The sequence below is a fragment of the Schistocerca gregaria genome, chromosome 2 (assembly GCF_023897955.1).
Source record: "Schistocerca gregaria isolate iqSchGreg1 chromosome 2, iqSchGreg1.2, whole genome shotgun sequence".
NCBI classification, from domain to species: Eukaryota; Metazoa; Arthropoda; class Insecta; order Orthoptera; family Acrididae; genus Schistocerca; species Schistocerca gregaria.
The window spans coordinates 17054853-17076403 of NC_064921.1; the positions used below are offsets into that span (position 1 = coordinate 17054853).

The following is a 21551-nucleotide window of genomic DNA, read 5'->3' on the forward strand; positions in this document are numbered from 1 at the left end:
AGAATTAGGCTTAAATCTCACCTTAGGGTTGCATAGCCAGTGTCATTTTGAATAAAATCATTTTGGGTATTGGTCCACATCATTGTGAAACACTAAAACATCTAAAATGCCAACTGGTGACTACAGTAAACAGGTTCAAATTGCTGTAGGTTGCAGTACTTCTGCAGAAATGTAGAGGCTTGCACGAGATAGACTTTGTGGAGAGCTGCATCAAACAGGTCATTGGAACAAAGACAAGAACATGAGTATAGTAGTGGGCACAGTTTTTCTAATGGTTGGTTGGTTGGTTGGTCAATTTGGGGAGTTAGCCAAATCACGAGGTCAACGGTCCCATCAAATTAGGGAAGGAGTGGGAAGGAAGTCAGTCACATCTTTTCAGAGAAACCATCCTGGCATTCGCCTGAAGCAATTTAGGGAAATCACAAAAAACCTGAATCAGGATGGCCTGACATTGGTTTGAACCACCATTCTCCCAGATGTGAGATCAGTGCGCTAACCACTGTGCCACCTCGCTCGGTGGTTTTTCTAATGGGTAAGAAATCGTGTCCTGTTCTTTACTACTACTACTACTACTACTACTACTACTACTACTACTATTACTACTAAACATTATTACACTGGCTGTGGGAAGATTTGACTGCACATTTTTATATTGGATTCATGTATATAACATTGTACAATGTCAGTATGTATTTTAGCAATAATCACTCATTGTTTGAACTGGAAGGATGTCTCTTACAGAGAAATATTCCAACATACGCTGATAGTGAGCATAGGTGATCTTAAAAGAAATCTGCAGTCATGAGTACACAATTAAAGAAGTTATCATTCACTTTCTTCTGTATTGTGTCTATGAGGGACTTAAAAAAAGCCGAAGGACTGTAAATAGAAACTTGTACCTTTATTTCAAAAGTACTGCCAAGTGCTGTTGAGGCACTTGTCCCACTGTGACATAACACAGTGAATGGCCATCTCGTAATATTTCTGGGGCTGTGTTGTGAACCAGTTCCAAACATAATGCTTGATGCCCTCGTCTGAGGTGACTTGTTTGCTTCTGAGAAAGGCTCTGCAAAAATAGCGTAATTGCAGGGAGGCAGGTCCAAACTTTTATGTAAGTTGACTGAGGTCCTTCCATTTGAATGTCTGCAAGAGGTGCTCGGCTGTGTTTGCAGTATGAGACTATGTGTTGTTGTGGACCAGAATGACCCTGTGGTTGATGTGCACCACTCGTTTTGATTTGATTGCTTTGAAAAGGGTGCCCAAACTTTATGAGTAATGTTACGCATTTGCTGTTGTCCCATTGCCTGTGGATAGCAGCAAACATTCATGCTTCAAGTGGAGATTGCAATTTATTTTATATTTGGGATTGTCGAAGTGGTAACACAGTGTCTCATCTGCAGTGACAGCTTGTGATTGTCACTCATTCTCTTGCTTGGCTTAATGCTGCAAGTGTTAGAGAGAGGAGAGAGAGAGACCGACCGACCGACCCATTCAACATGCTCCGTGTGCTGGCTGGATACTGTGAAGCACCCATTAGGAGCACACTTTGTGAAATGTCGGTTGGTCCTTCATGGTTATGCGAACACTTCTGACACTCAGTCTGACCTCCATGCTAATGGCTATTGTCATAGCTCAATGGTTCTGAATAATCCACCTGCTGGGCAATGAAATCGGTAATAGGGTTTGGTGTTCCAGATTGTGCATCATTGACGGGAGACATCCATCCTTCTTGGCATTGGTCAATTTTACTTTTTCACAAACCACATACCATTGGACATAAGCCTCCTGTCAATGTCCAGACAAAGCATCACCACTTTGATTTCACTGAACAGTTCACAACCCACTCTGTCAACATGAAGGGAGAACTTAATGTTCCAGCAGATGCTGTCTCTTCCATACATGTGATTTCAGGTGCTGTCTACTATGAGGCACTACCCTGGGTGCAACAGTCTGACAATGAGCATCAAGATTAATTGGCGTGGCTATCCAGTCTGCTGCCCCATTGTATCCAAGTGTTGCCAATGAAAGTGCTGTTGCACTGGGACATCTCCAACTTGAAGATATAACCCTTTGTGACCATTGGCTTTCAACAGTAGGCAATCACGTCTGTGCACAACCTATATCATTCTGGGGACCGTGCTACACCACACTTGCTCAAACAAACTTACATGTAGCCTAACACCAGCAGAGACAGTAAGGCATTTCTTCACCAATGCAAGGTCTGTCAGTGAAATAAAATCACTCACAATATTGTTCACCCCTTGGCACATTCGTTCTAACTAACCAGGGATTTGACTATGTCCATATAGACAACATTGGACTGCTGCTTAATCTGAAGGATGTCCTGCTTTGCCACTACCATCAACCAATTTATTAACTGGCCTGAGGTCTTTCGTATGTCGGACATCACAGCTGAGACAGTCACAACAAGCTCTTTCTCTTTTGGGGATGGATCACCTGTACTGGCATACTGCCACCAACAGTTTGAATCCTATCTGTTCAATGATGATGATGATTAGTTTGTGGGGCGCTCAACTGCGCGGTTATCAGCATTCGTACAAATTCCCAACCTTTGTCTAGTCCAATCTCGCCACTTTCATGAATGATGATGAAATGATGAGGATAACACCAACACCCAGTCATCTCGAGGCAGATGAAAATCCGTGACCCCGCTGGGAATCTAATGTGGGACCCCGTGCTTGGGAAGCGAGAACATGACTGCGAGGCCACGAGCTGTGGACCTATCTGTTCAAGGCATAAGCTTCCCGGTTAGGTATGAAGCACATAAGGACAATGGCTTATTACCTGGCAGTGAGTGGTGCCTGATTTCCTAATTGAAGTGCCACATACAGCTGACAATTGTACATAGACCAGCTCTGTTGTGATGGGACAATATTTTGCTGTATAACGGCAAGGGTTGCTGCTCTTGATCCATGTGTTATTGTAGCACAGCACCTATTGCTCTCGTCAATGTGTCAGTCATTAAGGCAAGCGGTGCTTGTGGGTCAGAGGGCAATAACAAAGCAGCCTCAGTGATAGCAGTCTTCATATTGTTGAAAGCTGTCTCAGTTTCATTATTCCACAGCAATTTCTCACTTGGTCTAGGTGAGCTGCACGCTATGGCATTCAGCGCAGCAGTAAACAATGTGTGATTATGCACACAGTGATGATGGAAATTTGTAATCTGTAAAAATGGTCATAATTCATTAACAGTCACAGGTTGCAGATAGTTGACTATGGCACCTAATTTCTATTATGCAGCCAAACTCCATGGGCATTGATTGTGAAGCACAAGAAGCAGACTTATGAAGCTCTGAAGACCCATTTCGAGGGATTAATAAGTCCATGTGAATGAAGGCATGTAAATATCTAATACAGATGTTCCAGATGTCTGGCATTGGGACTGAACATGATTAGTATGTTATTAGTGTATACATAGCAAAAATCTAGATCTTGTCACCTCGTCCATAAAATGTTGAAATGTCTGTGCGGCATTGCATAACCCATGGCGCATTCTTGTACATTTGAAGAGGCCAGAGTGGTGATCGATGTTTTAGTTATGTCTTGTAATGATACAGGTACCTGTTAGTATGCACACACAGTGTCTAAAGTGGAGAAGATGTGGTTGCTGCAGATGTTTTATGTCTCTAGTATGCTGAATTTTAGTGATCAGGGATTGTCCTGGCACTGAGCAGCCGGTAGTCACCACACAAACGCCATCCTTTTGTCTTTTTGGAAACAACATGTATCGGTGAGGCCTAGCTGCAGCTTGCTTGTCAGCAGATTCCTTGCACAAGCATGAAAGACAATTCTTGTTAGCCACTTTCAGCTTCTGTGGTGTCAAGCGGCGAGGTTGAATGTGGATGGTTGGTCTTGGAGTCCTCAGGATATAATGTATGTTGAATGGCATATTGATGCTAGCATAGTTAGTTGCTGGGTTTTCTCTTGGAACTGTTTTAGAAGTTCTACATAAGGAGAGTCACCACAGGTCATCTGTACTTGATATTATCACATAATGTAAAAATGACCCTGACTGGCCAGATAGGTGGTGGTATCAACGAAAGGTGGTATCAACGAAATGACGATATTGAAGGTCTGGTAGCAGACCACAAAATGGCAAAGTCAGTTCTGAGTATAGAATTTGTCACATTTTTTTATGATAAACTGACATTCCAACATAGACCTAGGTCAGTGAGCATGTCATGCAACCATATGTCTGTATTGCAGATCCATTAGCGGCAAAGAGGTGACAATCATCTCTGCTGTGGTTAGGCAGATGAAAGGATTGGTATATCAACACATCCACAGCTGTGTCTACCAAGACTGAAGCTTTGTGTAAAGGTCGGTGATTAACGGTTGAAAACTGCTGATCAGAAAGCCAGTTGGTGTCATTACTGACTTTCTACTGCATTTCTTATTTCACTCAAAGGACTGAATTTCTGTGCTTGAGAACCAAACCACCTGTGGTACCATAAAACGTTTTGTGACAAATGTGATCGGTTGTGTTTCGTTGATGAGTGGTGTCACTGCTGTCAGCCATTGGAATGCTGTGTTTGTAGTGCAGAAACTTGTGCTGTGCCTCTATTGGTGTAATAACAGTGACTGACTGTGAGCCAACAGCTACTACCACTGAGGATGGGTACATCTCTGTTATGCAATCTGAGGTTTGCACTAGCACCTGTAAATCTCCAGCACATACTGTGAGAAAATTCTGTGTGTCTGGAGAGAGATATGACAATCAGATGTTTCTCAGGATGTCCTCATTAATGGCATTGCTTATTGCTATCCGTAACCAGAACAACAGCTGTGAGGGAGTGAGGTCTCATAACTAATATGTTCGCAGCAACATGTCAAGATACTTTGCCTCAGATTGTGAAAAGTGAGTGATCAGGGCATCCATAAGAGTCGTATATTGGCAGAGATAATAGGTGAGGTCAGAATATCTTGCACCTTGATAGCCATATCTTCATTTTATCACAGTAACAATATAGCCATACTTGGTTTCATCAACCGTGTTACTGGTGAGCACAAAATGATTCTCGAGCTGCATGAAACATTGAACTGTGTTTTGTTGCCAGAAAGGCATTTGATTAATAAAGACTCAGTTAATCAAAGCATTTGGGGGGGGGGGGGGGCATGTCGATGGACAGTATTGAGTCTGACAATGCTACCACTCAGTATGCAGACGGCATGTGGTGCATGACATGGCTGGCACAGTAGACTGGTGCTTGATGTTCAAAACAAGTTAGTGATGTAGTACATGGACAGCATGTGGCACAGCTGGTGTGGTTGGTTTGCTCTTGATGTTCAGAATGGAACAGATATCACGTCAGTTGATGTCAGTTGTCACCTGAGATTCCATCGATTAGCACGTAAGATCATGTCAATAAAGGAAAAATTATCAAAAAGCAAAGAATAAAGCAATGTCAGCGGAAGTGTAAATACTTTACGTTCTGCACGCTACTACACACTGCTGCACAACCACTGCAGAGCTATTAGAAGCTAATTTCTACATTTCTTCATTATTAGAGACTCCTGCATTAGGCATAACTTGTTTTAAAACTGCCAGTTGTGGTTTTCCTCAGGCTATCTTCCCTTGTAATGTTCCTTCTGGAACTTTTACAAGGAATTGATTGTACCTTTTTTGGCAAATCCATTTGTGTTGTCTTTGCTATATTGTTCTCATAAATTACCTTTCTTCTCCAGTTATTTGCAGTACTATTGGGTTGATGGTTTTGCTCCCCTAATTCTTTGTTTTATGTCTTCCATGGTTCTTCCATCTGAGTTTATCTTAGTTATTAAATATTTATGTGATCTTGTTTGTTTATTATTTTATTTTCTCTAATTTTGATGTTTCTTTCTTCTAGTTCCTTGGAGCACATGAGTATTTCTGTTTTTTTAAAAAAAATCCACTTTGTACTCATTCCTTAGTACTGTGCCCAAAATACATTTTGGGCATTTCTTTCATCTGGAGCTACCACAACTATGTCATCTACAATCTAAGCATTTGTATTCTTTCTCCTTTTTTTATGCTTGTACAGTAGTGTTTGCAGCCATTTATTGCGTATCCTATGTAGATGTTGAATAGGGATGAGTACAGATTGCTTCAGTGTCTAACGCCTGTAAGAATTCTAGCTTCTTTTTGTATACTTATCATCTTTACTGTTGCTATTTTTTTTGTATAGTATTTTAATTGTTCTTCTGCCTCTACATTCTTGTGTAATCATATTTAGAATTTCCATTAGTTTGTTCCAGTTTACAATGTTTGATGCTTTTCTGAGTAGCTGTGTAAATTCTTATGTTGACCCTAAAGCTTTCTTCAGTTATACTGCAAAGACAGGACAGCTTCTCTTGTGACTCTACTTTCTTGGAAGCCAAATTCCAGCTAGATTGCCTTCAGTATCGTTTTTAATACGGCTGTGTATTATTCTTGTTATGCTCAAAGTCCTGTGACCTTTCCATATGGCTATTATGTTCTTCTTTGGAGTCTTTATTATGATACTTCTCCTAAAGTCTTCTGGGGTAATACTAGTTTCATAAATATCAGCGAATGAGCCTTATATCAACTGTTATTTAGTACTTATTAAAAAATTCTTCTTTTGCAATTTCAGGCTCCATTTTCATTTTTTGTACTTTATTTCCTTCTTCTATTTCACTTAATTGTTCTGGCTCTTACAAGACACATCCAGAAAGTAAGTTTCCCCAATGTTGTTTCCTATAAAGTAGAAGTATTTAGCTGGGAAAATTTTGCATGTGTAGCAGATCTATGATATAATAATCAAATGGCCATCGGGCAGGTCCCGCCTGGTGCCAGTACTGTAGCAGCAGTGCTCTGAAATGATGTCCCATATTCGTTCTCCTGCCACCTGCCAGGTTCAATCGCTGATGAGGTTCCCTAATGCATGAAACAGAGCGCTTATCGAAATTGTCAGCTCCGTCAGGTTTACATCATGAGCTAACATATGCTGCATCACTGGTGTAGGCTTTTTTCCAAAGGTTGTCAAAGTGTCATTGATAAAGAGTGCAGTGGGTGACTGTCCATAAATGATCACATAGTCGAGCTAGTGTGTTGGCACATCTTAGAGAAACGTCACTTCATGACTACAGAGCTCTGCAGCAATTTTCTGCAGATATCATGATCCTTGTTGCACAAAACTGCCACTGTGCACTTGCTGTCCAGGAAATTGGATGCCGAAAAACCTAACAGCCGAGCACAAAACGAAATGCTTTGGAGCAGCACTGACATTTCTGCAGCAGTTGCATTCCTTGACAGGATCATCATGAGCAATGAGACAAGAATTTCTCACTTGACCCTGGAAGCCAAACAGCAGTCAATGCATTGGCATGAAAGTGGATCTCTGATCAAGATGCACTGTGTCAGTGCAGAAAGTGATGTCCACAGTATTATGGTACATGAAGGGCATTCTGCTTATTGACTTCCTGTCCAGAGGTGAAACAGTGAATGTCGAGTGTTACTGTGAAACAATGCATAAACTGCAGCATGCCAAGAGGTGTGAAGTGCTTACTGCAGGTATTGTGCTGCTCCATTACAATGCTCATCCCCATACGGCTTGGTTTGCATCAAATGTTTTGCAGAAGTTTGGCTGGGAGCTGTTTGATCATCCAGCATACAATCTTGATGTTGCTCCCAGCGATTCTCATCTTTTCTTGCACTTCAAGAAATTCCAGTCCTCTGGCCAGCATTTTCGCAATGGTGATGATCTGAAAGCAATTGCCACATGCTGGTTTCATTCACAGGTGGTAGACTTCTATGACTTACACAACAGAGGATGATACGACAAGTATCTCAATTCTTTTGGTGACTATATAGAAAAATAGCTCAATATTGGTGTACCTGAAGTTTTTCATTTAACTATATTGTTTTAAAAAATAAGGAAACTTATTTTCTGGATGCGGCTCATTGTACACCTCAATATATTGTTCTCATCTGTTAGCTACATCCCCTTTTTCTATAAGAATCCCTTCCTCTTTGGAGAGGACCGAATTATTGTTTTCATTTTCCAAAATGATTTCTTATCTGGTTGTGTTCCTTTACCGACCGCATTTCCTTTTTGTAGTTTTCATACATTTCCTGCATATTTTGTGATTATTTATCCATGGTTTCCTGGATCATTTTGCAAGAGACATATTATGCCCTTTGTTGCCAGTTTAATTGCCTTTTTTTTTTTTTTTTTTTTTTTTTTAGATTTTTCCAAGAGTGGTTTGTAGTTCGACCTACGTCATTCTTTGAGGAGTACTTTCACTAAATTTCTGTAGTTTTCTCTGGTACTTACCCTTCTCTCAGTTTTTACTTTGAACCTGCAATTTATTTTCAGTTTCAGTTTATACTGCATTGCTAAGGTTGCTGCACATATCAGTTGCAGGGTAAGATTTACTCCGTTTAATTTAATTTCTTTGTTTCTTATTGACAATAATGTAATCAATTTGATAGTGCCCTGTATCCTCTGGTTTTGGTGACGTATAATGTGTCCTTGGATGGTTCTAAAATAATGTTTTTGTGGGCACCAGCTGTTTCTCTGTGCAGGAGTCAAGTTGTCTTTGTCCTCTCTCATATATGGCTCCTGTACCTTCTTGCCACTTCGGCTTCTTGTATGTCTCTTATGAGACACCCATTAAATGAGATTCTCTCTGTATTGCACATATAGAAAAATCCTGTTTTCACGCTCCTTCAATTTATGTTTTCCAACTTTTCATGTCCATATTTGTTGGTTTCAACAAAAGTCCTATTCTCTCTATAAAATTCTTTCCTGTCATTAACGATTCCATGTTACAACATTTCCTGCATTATAAGTTATTTTTTAACATTGATTTTCATGTAGATTTCTGCAAAAATGCATTTTCTTCTTGCTCGGTCAGCCTTAGAACGAAGCATAGAGATATTCACTGTCATTGTGTTGGGTCAGAGCCAGCAGTACTATATAGGGTCACAGTGTTTGGAATGGTGGGAAAGTATCCTGAGTCACAGCCTTAATGATGAACACAATCTGATGAAAGTGATGAAGAAAGGAACATGCGTTTGTGTGTGTGTGTGTGTGTGTGTGTGTGTGTGTGTGTTTTAGCACTCAGCTGCTGCCTTCATGATAATTGCACAGGCAGTGGCTGAGTGCTGACACACACAAACGCTTGCACGCAGGAAGATTCCCTCTCCATTCCAATCATGTCCAGAGGTGTAAATAAAACATGGAAGCAAAAGTCTTTTGCGAAACTATGTTACAAAGATATTCATCTTCCAATTTGGGATGTGTTGATGAGCATTATAAAATCAAAGTAAATAAAACTTGTAACATAATATTTACTAAAACACTTGAGTTCACAATTCTTCATAAGCAGAGAACAGTAGGCATGAAATCTACAACTTGTTGTGTTTCCTATGCTTTCCTTTATTTCACACTTTCCTATATTTTACACTTTTTTGAGACATCCTACAGAAAAGTGTAAAAAGCATGTTTTACTATATTGAAGTTGTTCTTTCACTTCTTGTGTTTCATCATGATTGTATCCAGATGTTGGCTATGTTGTCATTTTTTTACATAGCTTCTTCGATTTAATTGTGTTCTTATCTTAGTTATTATGTGTCATTAACCCACCTCTGCGACACACTCCACTTGGAGATACATATGGAGTACTATTTTACCTCCAGGAACTTTAGTACCAGAAGACTACATTGCAGACATAGGTGGTTTTCTGCATTGAGGTTGTTTATGAGGTAGCTTCTCCTTGCTTTGCACACCACAGTAAGGCAGCCAGTTTGATGGTTGCTGTCTTCCCTTGTCTGTCTTCATTTTGTTGCTGCACGTACTTTGTCTTCTCCTGTAGTCAATATCGTTAGTGCTATTGCCTGACTGTAGGCTAGTTTATTTAAGGTTTACCCAAGTATTTCATTTCCTTAGTACCACCCATATCTGGAAAGCATTCCCCTATCTGCCATTTGGGGAAGTTTCTGATGGAGGAGAAAACTAGAAAAACCGCACAAGAGGTTTTGTACTGTCTACATTTCCATTCCTTTTTCTGTGTTGCTAGCCTCTGGTGTTCCCCTACTCTACTATGTGTGTCCCTCCCTCATCTCTGACTTGTTTGATGCACTCTCTACCACTTTCAACTGGTTGAGTTTTCGAGCATCATAATGTTGTTAGGTTCCTTATCAGCCTGCTCTGTAGTCTCACTCAACCCAGCGATTTGGGTTACTTTTATACTCAGTCCTTTTCGTCTTTCTTATCAGAAAATACCATTTCCAAAAACTATTATTTTGTTATGTTATTTTCATGTTCATCTGCTTCCTACTTTCTGTTTTTTACTGTAATTTCTACATGAATATCCTTGACACTGTACTGTGGCTCTGTTTATTCTTGCATGTCTCTCGTATCTATATACATTGCTGTACCTGTTGTCTTCTTCTTTTTCCTGTACATTTCAGTTCATTCCCCTGTTCATTTATGGTTTAGGAGATTCCCCGTTTCCACAGTGTTCCTGTTTCTATTTCCTTTCTCTGTCACGTTACCTTATTCAACCTTCCCTCCAGTCAAATATCGTCTCTAGTAACCTTCATTTATTTTAATCTGTTTATTTATCTTATTTCCTAACTTTGTCACCTTTTTCACTTATTTACTGTCCCTCTCCATTGCCCTTACTACTGCTACTTGTATGTAGTATGTTCTTGTCAAGTGTCTACCTTTACTCTCACATGTGGTACCATAAATTGGCCTTTCAAAACTGTTGCATATCCTGGTCATTTAAACTTTGTTGTTCTTTTGCATGACCCCAAGGGCCTAATATTAAATATTTTTGTAGCATGTTTTAGTAGCTTCTGTACTTTGGTTTCATGTTTCCAGCATTCATTTATAATGTTTTGACAGTTAGCTCCCTTTGAGAAAATATGACTTACACTTAATGTCTTATTTAAGGTTGTTGTAATGTGCATGGGTATGAAAGATTAAGAAAATGTGAAAAACTCTCAGAACATGTTTAAGCAATTGTTTCATAATTGCGGGAGTAGATCTACAGCTGTTGATAACATAGTGGTTGAAAATTACAGCTGTATCTATATTGATTTGGCCACAGTTTAATTGCAAAAACAATTTACTTCTCTTATAGAAGTTGTTGTATAATGTAATACTTTTATTTACAGTTCATTATATACCTCTGCTATCTTACAGGCTGCAATAGAGAGAGCTGGAATTCAAAAGGACGAAGTGAAGGAAGTTTTCATGGGCAATGTTTGCCAAGGGGGAGTTGGCCAGGCTCCAGCAAGGCAAGCGGCTTTGTTTGCAGGTATGGTGTAAATTCTTGAACAGGACATAGTCTGTGTTTTGACTTAATGCTAATGTTTGTGAATAGTTCAACACAAAAAATTGAGTAACAGGATCAGTAGTTCTTTTATTTTCAATATTTTTGACTTTGATCAAAAATAAAAATGTTGATGCTGTTATTTGGTTCCAAGTAATTACTAGGATTGTGGAACATGCTGCATGATGATCACACTCGGGACTAGAAACTTAATGAAGAATTATGCATTCACTAAAGGAGATGTACCACAAATTAGGTGCATGACAATACACAAAAAAATATAGTTGCGGAGCTGTACATGATATCTTTGTTGGAGATTTTATGATGACTTGAAGCCCCCAAATGCTGCAGCCAGTCTCTAAATATCATTATGCAGATGACTCGACACATTCCTGATAAACCTCACATCATGTGATTTGCACCTGGAGGCAGTTCATCCATAGGGCACATGCTATGAGCCTGAGGCTGTCAGTGACCTCACAGGCACGCTGCCCAGTTTTTCAAGGGAAAATTTATCATTTGTAGTTTTAAACTAAAAATAGTAATATTGTTTAGGCCTGTGTGTACATGGTTGTGCAATGGTTTTAAAGCACTGGACATAATCGGTCAGTGGATAAATTTGTGTGTGTTTTCAAATGTTTGAAGAATACATGTCTTACTTCTGTGTATTACACCTGATTTTATGTATTGTAAATTAGAACAAGTGTTTCTTTTTATACGTTGCATACCACTATGACTTGCGGTCCATTATTACAAATTATTGTGAAATTGCACTACAGTATTGTTGACAAATTGTTTGCTCCAACATTGTCAGCAAAGCCCATGAAAAGCACATTTTTTTATACAACCTCGCATCAAAAAGTGCAGGCTGCTAAGTTGAGAGTAGGACAACTAGAATATTCTACCTCATTTAGTGTTGCATGTGCAATCATGTATTGTAATCCTTTCACAAATTTTGAGTTCATTCACAGTGTGCCCTTACAGTATGTCTGTCTGTCACGTTTCAATACATCTTTTGGTTTCCATGTATGGTTCAAAGTTCATCCCATTCAGTTACACCATTGTGTTTTTTCTCTCTTGCCAACTCTTGCAGTATGAGGTTTCCAACTTCTACTGCCAAGCACAACATAGGTGAGGAATTTCTACAAACATTATGTACCAATGTTTTGCTGTGTTAGATAGAACTGTAGTGTATGCTGCAAAATATTTTTTTAATTGAAGACTGAAACTTAACGTATGTTTCTTTTCCAGCAATTTTTGGCAGTCAATATATGTTTCAAAAAACTCGTAACACTGAACTGCATTAGCTCGATTTTGTTAGTTCTATTGGTTTCTGTCATAAGCCATCATCTGGTATAAAACTCACTTAAAACATTTATTTGTCATGAATATTGAAACACAAAGCATTTAATATTTTAATCCACATGAACCACATTGTTGTCTCATATGAACAGGATGATAGCTGCACTTGTAAATACTAAATGAGTTTTTTATTGTGTGTTTCATGTGGATTAAAATATTCAATACTTTGTGTTTAAATATTCATGACAAATTAAATGTTTTAAGTGATTTTTGTACCAGATGATGGCCTACAGCTGAAACTGTGAGTATGAGGGTAATCCCAAAAGTAAGGTCTCCTATTTTTTATAAGTACATAGACCTATTTATTTCTACAATGGTTTATACCAGTTTACAGCTTGACCATTTAGCTATTTTTCTACATAATCATCATTTCTGTCGATGCATTTTTGTAGACACTGTGACAGTTTTTGTATACCCATGACATACCAGCTCGCCGCCATGCTGTTCAGAAAGTTATGAACCTCTTCTTTCACCTCGACGTCGGAGATGAATTGCTGGGACCACAGTTAATGCTGACAGGTATTCTGAGTCTCTGAAAAGACTCAAACGGGCAATTCAGAACTGGAGAAGAGGAATATTGAGCAAGGGCGTATTTATTCTCCATGAAAACGCTTGCCCACACATCGCTCAGCAAACCATTGCTCTGCTGCAGCAGTTTCAGTGAAACATAATCACCTACCCACCCTATAGTTCTGACTTGGCACCCAGTGAATATCACCTGTTCCCTAGGTTAAAAGAACATTTGGCCAGAAAGCGATTCAGCTCTGACGACGAGGTGAAAGAAGAGGTTCATAACTTTCTGAACAGCATGGCGGTGAGCTGGTATAACATGGGCATAGAAAAACTGCCTCAGTGTCTACAAAAATGCATCAACAGAAATGGTGAAAATAGTTAAATGTTCAAGCTGTAAACTGATGTAAACCATTGTGGAAATAAACATGTCTATATACTTATAAAAAAAAAGAGACCTTACTTTTGGGGTTACCCTCATACTAATAAAATCCAGTTAATGCAGTTCAGTGAAACTTTATAACTTCATAATACAATCCATTTTATATGTTAACATGAACATCATAGTTTCAAGACTGTGTACATACAGCACTTGAAATGTTGGGCATCTGTTATTTCTGCATGCCCTATAATTCAAATGATAGAATGAATTGGAACCTACTCCCATCATGTAATGAGAACAAGTGTCATTTGGTCAGATTCATTATAAATGTACAGTCTAATTAGGTAGTGGTCTGAACATGTTATTACAATTTATGTTGGAGAGACTTATTACTTGTAAACAGTAGCTTTTCCATTATGTTTGAAAAATATTCAGTGCTATGGATCTTTCATACTCTTAAAGTGGTTTTCTTTGTGCCCAGAGCCCATCATCAGCAGATGATGTTGATGACCTATGACAAAATAGCTCTTATTCTATGATACTGCATACGCCGTTGATATGCTGTGTCAAGTGGAGAGGTGGAACAAACAAACAGAGGTACACATCATTCTTCAAAGAAGGCTTCACACCTGTGCCACACTGATCAGGCATTGTCCTGCTGGAATTGATGTCTGGAATAGTGTGAAGAGGGGTAATGTCTCAGACTGTACAACCTCTATGAAATGGTGATTGCTGTCACATTTCCTAAGATACATAGTTATCAGGGTGGCATGTTGTATCTAATGGCATTGCATGTCATCACATTTTGTATTTATCTGCTGTGCCTTTCAACATTACAGTCTGACAGATTGCAATTGAGATGTTTATATTTTCACACCTGTGCGTTGCAAATGTTTTAAGTGAAATGCCCAGTCGATGTGCTGTTGTTTTCACAATTCTACCAACATTGAGAGTTTTTTGGTTCTCGGGGTTTTGAAAAATTCCTGGATTCATGTCTTGTCACTGTGCAGCCTATGAAAAGGTTTGCGGAAGACTCTCAAATAAATTCCAAAATATAGTGCAGTTTTAATACCAATATATTTCCAGGACTCTGGTGTCCGAGCCTGGTGAACTGTATCGGTTACATCAGATGTACCCAAAGTTGACATCAAATGACACAGAGTTCACAACAATCAACAAACGAGTAAGCCTACAATACATTTGCTCACAACCCTAGCCAAAAAAAGAGTGCTACCAAGGTGCCTGCATGACCTCTATTTATACTTTTGTTAACAGTTACCTACAATGAAAATTACAATTTTATGTAAAACCACAATTAAAAGTTAAACCGAATATGAGCTACACATTGCTAAAAATTTACAATCTCAGTGGTGAACAAGGTGAAACTATTTTCAACTCAGTTATGAGTTAATATAACATTTTCTGACTAAGTATGTTACAGGTAACAATTACAGTTCTAAATTTGTTTATAACAAATCAACTAGTGTCTGAATTTTAGTGCTAATGTATATTGGAGATTCAATTAAAATGCTTTATTTATATGTTCTATTTAATTTGCTGTAGTAATTTTATACTGATAGGTTTACTAGTACATCCTGACCATGTGCTACATTTCTTTCGATTAGTTACAGTATTAATTTCACATTTATATTATGTTTCTCATATAAGAACAATGTTAATCAGCAAAGCAACGTTTTCAAATTAGATGTATACTGAAATAGTGGTTATTTTTTATGTAATTTGGAAACAGGTCACTTTACAATTGAACAATTCGGACTGGTGTTTATCTTTAATGCTCTCCGAGGGGTTCCGATAGGTAGCAATGAGATACAGTAATATTTCACAGTCATTACTGTAAATTTAACACATAAATGGTCATTGAAGTGGGACTCACTCAAAATCACAACAATTTGACATTCACCATGTTAGTTATGAAATGTACCTATTGCAGTCTAGGCATATACAATTTTTGGATTGTGACAGCTGATACAATGGCTTACATGCTACCAGTCTAGGCTGTACCAGATGGAATAGGTGTTAAAACAATTGTCCAGATCCTCTCTTTTATGATCTTTTGTTGTAATGACTGAGCGTGTAATAAGAGGAATACCTTCCATGTTTTGGTGGATTTTTGTAGCTTTGTTTTGATGGAGCACTGTTCTACCTCGAGAGTGGTTTGCATACACACTCATTTGGGTCTTCAGCAAATCCCATATCCATCTCCACAAAATAGATAGATAGAAGTAAAAGCTGTCAAAATTGAAGGTAGTGCAGTTACCTTTGCATTTTCATATTTTAAACTAAGCAGATAATGAAAGTTAACTGGCAACTTAAAACTTTGCACTGGAGTGGCATGTGGACCAATCTTCTCCTGCCAACTGAGCTTTTGAACTGTTGCTCACAATCCATGCTCACAGTTTAAATTCTGTCAGTATGTCTCCCTATTTTCCAAGCTTCGCAGGTGTCCTCTTGTATTTGTTGGTGAACTGGTGCTACATTAAGGAAAAGTACTATCAGAAAATGGTTTAGTCACAGCCATGAGGATGTTTCCATCAATAATGAAGTACACTGTTCTGAAAACTGCAGGCAGTTTCAAATTGCCCCTCCTCCTCCTACGGGGTCCACAACTCTTTTGTGGATATATGCATGGTGATCACAGGACCCCGAGCTAGTGCAGCTCTCTTGTCTTTGTGGGCTCCATACCTTCCTTTTCCACACCCTTCCCCATCCCCATCTCTTCCCTTCCTCGTCTCCCTCTTTGGGAGTATGTTTTGTGCCTACGTCCAGAGATGGATGCTTGTAAGACATAGTTTCTCTTCTTTGCTCTCTTTACTGGACAGTCTCTGTCCTCCCTTTGTCCTACTCTTTACTATGCCTCTTCTCTTTACCCTCTTCTCCACTGCAGCATTAGAGACCTCACTTCTTTCCTTTTATTTGTTCCTCCCTGTCTCTTCCATTCCTCCCTGTCCTTGTCTGAAGGCCGACCCACAAGTTCCCACACGTAGCCAGTGACGGGGTAATGCATAATTCCCCATCCCGGGTAGACAGGTAGGACATGTACTTTCCCCCCTGGTAAAGGCCAGATCCAGGGAGGGGTGATTACCCAAGCTCGTACCTTCTGAACATGCCGATTAGTCCCTCTGTCCGTTTCTCGTTAGGTGTGAACAATCACCTAAGCCAGGAGTGCCCTCAGAGAGGCTCCCTACGAGGAAGGAGTGCACCATCAGAGACGCCAGTAATCATGGGGGATACTTCCGCAATGGTTTCCTCTACATCTACAACTTCTGCTTACAAGTGAAAGATGAGACAATGCTCCCAACAGTGCCACATTTCCTAGTTGTTTCTCGGTCTGACGAAGGTAAAGACTTCTCCACAGTCAACTCTTTCATTATTCAGAAAGGTATTGACACAATTGCAGGTCCTGAAGTCTTCTTCCTGATTAAGAAATGGCATCTTGTTGTTAGAAACAGTCAGTGCCCTCCAGGCACAAAAATTGCTGTGAACTCCACTGCTACACACCTTCCCTGTCCAGGTGGAATCACACCACACTTTAAATTCATCATGCGGGGTGCTTTATACACTCTCACTTGATGGATCGTCTAATGAGAAAATTCAAAACTACCTGTCTGATCAGGGCATGACAGCTGTGCATTGATTCATGAAACGGGTTGACAAGGAATTGGTACCAACCCGTACTCTATTCTTGACGTTTGACAGAGGTCAACTTCCATCGAACATTAAAGCAGGATGTGATATAATTTCATTTCGCCCTTACATTCCCAACGCTACGTTTTGATATCAGTGTCAATGTTTAATCATACCAGCCAGCTGTGTTCCAATCTGGCCAATTGCGTTACATGTGGCAGGGATACCCGTGAGGGTGATTGTCTACTCCATCCCCTCATTGCGTCAACTGTATGGGTGATCGCACTGATTCCTCTAGAGATTGCCCTATTTTCAAAGATGAACGAATTATTCAGGGAATCTGAGTGAAGGAAAAGGTGTCTGCATTTGCTGCTTGTAAGTTATTCGCCAGTCAAAAGCCCACTGTGCCCACAGCGGGTAAATATAACACTGTCCTTGCATCTCCTCGTCCTACTAAGGAGGCAGCCACGCAGACTTGCGATCTCACCTTTAGTGCCATGGTCGTCAGATCAGCCAGTGCAAAGACCGCCCATTCAACCTCCGCACTATTACCTGCTCACTTTATGGCTCACCCATCATTGGCTCCTGCTAAATCACGAGCCCCTAAAAGCAGATGCCCAGACTTCCAAAAAAGAGCCTACTCGCTAAGATTTTTTATGTATCCCGACTTCACAACCATTGATTCCTCCCTCATCTCAACATTCTGTTTCCAAGAAGGCTCATAAGAAACAAAGTTCCTCTCCTCCTCCGCCATGGCATGTTTTTCCTCATTTCCAGTCAGTCCGGTTTGATCTCCCCTCTGTTGATGGTACTCCGGCATATGGGGGACTTATGATTCTTCTCCATGATACTGTCCATTGTCACCCAATCCCTTAAAATAGTTCCTTCCAAGCTGTTGCTGTCTGTCTTTCCCTTTCGGGATACACCTTCTCTCTTTTTATTGTATACATTCCATTGTCCACAGTGATGGCAAGAGCTGATCTCCTTCATATCCGTGGTCAGCTCCCAGCCCCCTATTTGCTGGTTGGGGACTTCAATGCCCACCATCTGCTTTGGGGATCTCTGCATCCTTGTGCGCATGGCTCTCTATTGATTGACCTCTTCCATCAAGCAGATATTTTTTTGCCTCAGCACTGGGGAACCTACATTTTTGTTTGCCTCCACGACATTTTCTCTCTTTTGGACCTATCTGTCGGTAGTGTTCAGCTAGCTCGGCACTTTGAATGGTTTGCTCTTGCTGATACACACTTGAGTGACCATTTTCCATGTGTCCTTCAATTACAGCCACAACTGCCATCTATGCGCCCAAGACGCTTAAAATTTTCCCAAGCTGATTGGACACTTTTCTCCTCTCTAGTGACATTCGATGACAGTCACTTCCTAGCGTCGACGATCAGGTCTCCCATATTATAGAAGTTATTCGTACAGTCACGGAATGTTCAATACCTTGCACCTCTGATTTGCTCCAGAGACCCCCCCCTCCCAGTTGCTTGGTGGAATGAGGTGTGCCATGATGCAAGACACAGGCGGAGGTGTGCTCTTCGCATTTGCTGCCACCATCCTACATTGGCCAGTTATGTGCGCGATGCCTTTGCATCATCCGCAATAGCAAGAAGGCAAGCAGGGACTTCTTAACCAGCTTCTTAAACACCTTCACTCCCTCATCGGTAGTTTGGAGTCGAATTCAACAGTTATCCGGCATGTGTAGTTTCTCCCCAATCTCTGGACTCACTGTCGCATATGATACCTTAGTGGACCCAGACACAATTTGCAACTCATTGGGTCAACACTTTGCTGAGATTTTGAGCTCTTCAAATTACCCACCAGCCTTTCTCCTGAAGAAACGTGCAGTGGAAGTGTGACCTCTTGCTTTCTTCTCTCAAAATAGCAAAAGCTATAATACTGTTTTCTCTATGCGGTAACTCCAACATGCACTCTCTTCTTCTCGCTCTTCTGCCCCAGGACTGGATAGTGTCCATGTACAAATGTTGCTGCATTTAGTCTGTGTTACCTCCTTCGCCTTTGTAATCGAATTTGGACCAACAGAACCTTTCCCAGAAAATGGCAGGAAGCTATCATTGTTCCTGTTCTGAATCCTGGAAAGGACAAGCATCACCCCTCTAGCTATCACCCCATATCTATCAAGAGTAGTGTATGTAAGGTTTTGGAGCATATGGTGAATTGCCATTTAGCCTGGTGGCTGGAGTCCCGAAACCTTTTAACACTTGCCCAATGTGGTTTCCGAAAGCATTGTTCTGCAGTTGACCATCCTGTTGCTCTCTCCACTTATATCATGAACCATTTTCTCAGGAAATGCCAAACGGTAGCAATATTTTTTGATCTGGAGAGATCATACGATATGTGTTGGGGAGGACAGACATCCTCTGCACACCGTTCTCTTGGGGCTTTCAAGGTCGGCTACCCGCGTTTTATTCGTGAATTTATGACAGCACACATTTCAGGTGTGGGTGAACACTATTCTCTCGTGTAACTTTCTCCCAAGAAAACAGGGTGCCCCAGGGCTCCGTGCCAAGTGTTGTAGTGTTTCCATAGCCATAAATCCAATTGTGGATTGTCTCCTTCTCAATGTCTTGGGCTCCCGCTTTGTTGACAATTTTGTGATCTACTACAGCTCTCAACAGACCAGCCTTCTTGAACGATGTCTTCAAGGATGTCTTGATCACCTCCACCCATGGAGCATCGGAACTGGTTTCCACTTCTCTCCCAGTAAGATCGTCTGTGTAAATTTTTGGCATCGTACGGAGCTTCCTCCGCCTTCTCTACATCTAGGCTCTGTCGACCTTCCGTTCATGGATGTAGCTAAATTCTTGAGACTTACATTTTACAGAAAACTATGCTGGTCCTCCCACGTTTTATATCTTTTGGATCACTGTCTGTGATCCATCAACACCCTCAGTGTTCTGAATGGTAGCTCCTGGGGAGCAGACCTAGTGGTCCTTCTCCACTCCATCGCGCCTTAGTGTGCTCGAAATTGGACCATGGAAGCATAGTTTACTCCTCTGCTCAGCCGTCTATTCTTTGCTGCTGCTGCTCTATTCGCACAAATGGAGGATGCCACATTCATTTACACTGATGGCTCAGAAACAACATTCGGCGTTGGGAGTGCCTATATTGTTGGCGACACTCCTAATTGATTTTGGCTTCCTGACCAGTGTTCAGTTTTTACTGCGGATCTTTACGCTGTTCTCCAGCCTGTCCAATACATCCATTGCTATAAGCGGATTCATTATATTATATGCTTGGATTCGCTCAGTTCTCTCCTCGGCCTCCAACCTCTTTATCCTGTCCACCCTCTGGTTCACCGGATTCAGGACTGCCTCCGCTTGCTCCACTTGGGGCATCTCCGTGGCATTCCTCTGGATCCCAGGACACGTTGGTATCCGTGGAAACGAGGCGGCCAAGGCTGCAGGCACTCTCTTCAGCCTGCTGTTCGCTTGGTTCCCTTCACCGATCTACAGAGTGTTTTATGTTATTATGTTGCTCTTTTGTGGCACACACATTGGTCTACACTTCCCGATAATAAATTGCAGGATGTGAAACCTCTTTCATGTGTTTGGACCTCTTCCTCCTGACTTCGTCATCAGGAGGAGGTAATTTTAACTGGTCTCTTGATAGGGCACTGTCTTTAGCTATTGTCACCTTTTAAGTGGCGATCCTCCCCCGATTTGTCCCCACTGCTCTCAACTGTGGACGGTGAGACACCTTTTACTTCAGTGCCCCTATTTTACTCGGCTATGCACTCGTTTGCAGCTGTCACCTGATAGATCTTCCCTTTTAGCAGATGACACGTGCTCAGCCGATCGCATCCTCGAGTTTATCAGTGTCAGTGAGATGACATCGGTCATTTGAAGCTCTTTTTTTTTTGAAGGGGGGGGACAACCCCCTCCCCCCCCTTCTATGGTAGTTTTATAATTTTCCTTCTGTTTTTAGTTGCTCCGATTTTTGAATTTACTCCCATTGGTGCTGATTTCCCATTCAATTTTTTACCCTTCCCTAAGCCACAGAACGGGCGCTTATGACCGTAGCAGTTTTGCGCCCTAAAACCATAACAAACAAACAAAAAAAGTGTTTCAAACTGTATGCCGACCTGGGGCTGGGATTTTTCAAGGGCAATTCTCATAACAGCTGAACTATCCGGGCAGTTACTCATGAGCCACCTTTTCAGAAATGTCTCATGTGGCATGGTTTGAAGAAACTGTTGTTGGGGATGAACAAGATTAAATTTAAGCAATAATAATTTAATGAGAGCTAAATTGCATTCACTACTGATGTCACTCTTTGTTTAGTGAAAACCATTTTCCTGTTCATTGGACCATGAAGTTCGCAT

At 40.7% G+C, this 21551-nt stretch overlaps 1 protein-coding gene across 2 annotated transcripts in view; it reads left to right on the forward strand.

The window, feature by feature from the left end:
* The window catches only part of LOC126336244 (acetyl-CoA acetyltransferase, mitochondrial), a 103686-nt gene that overhangs the window by 35998 nt on the left and 46137 nt on the right, over positions 1-21551 (forward strand). For both annotated transcript variants that reach the window (XM_049999737.1, XM_049999738.1), the window contains exon 3: positions 11175-11289. In XM_049999737.1, the coding sequence (XP_049855694.1) occupies positions 11175-11289 (115 nt within the window). The remainder of the gene's footprint in view (positions 1-11174; positions 11290-21551) is intronic.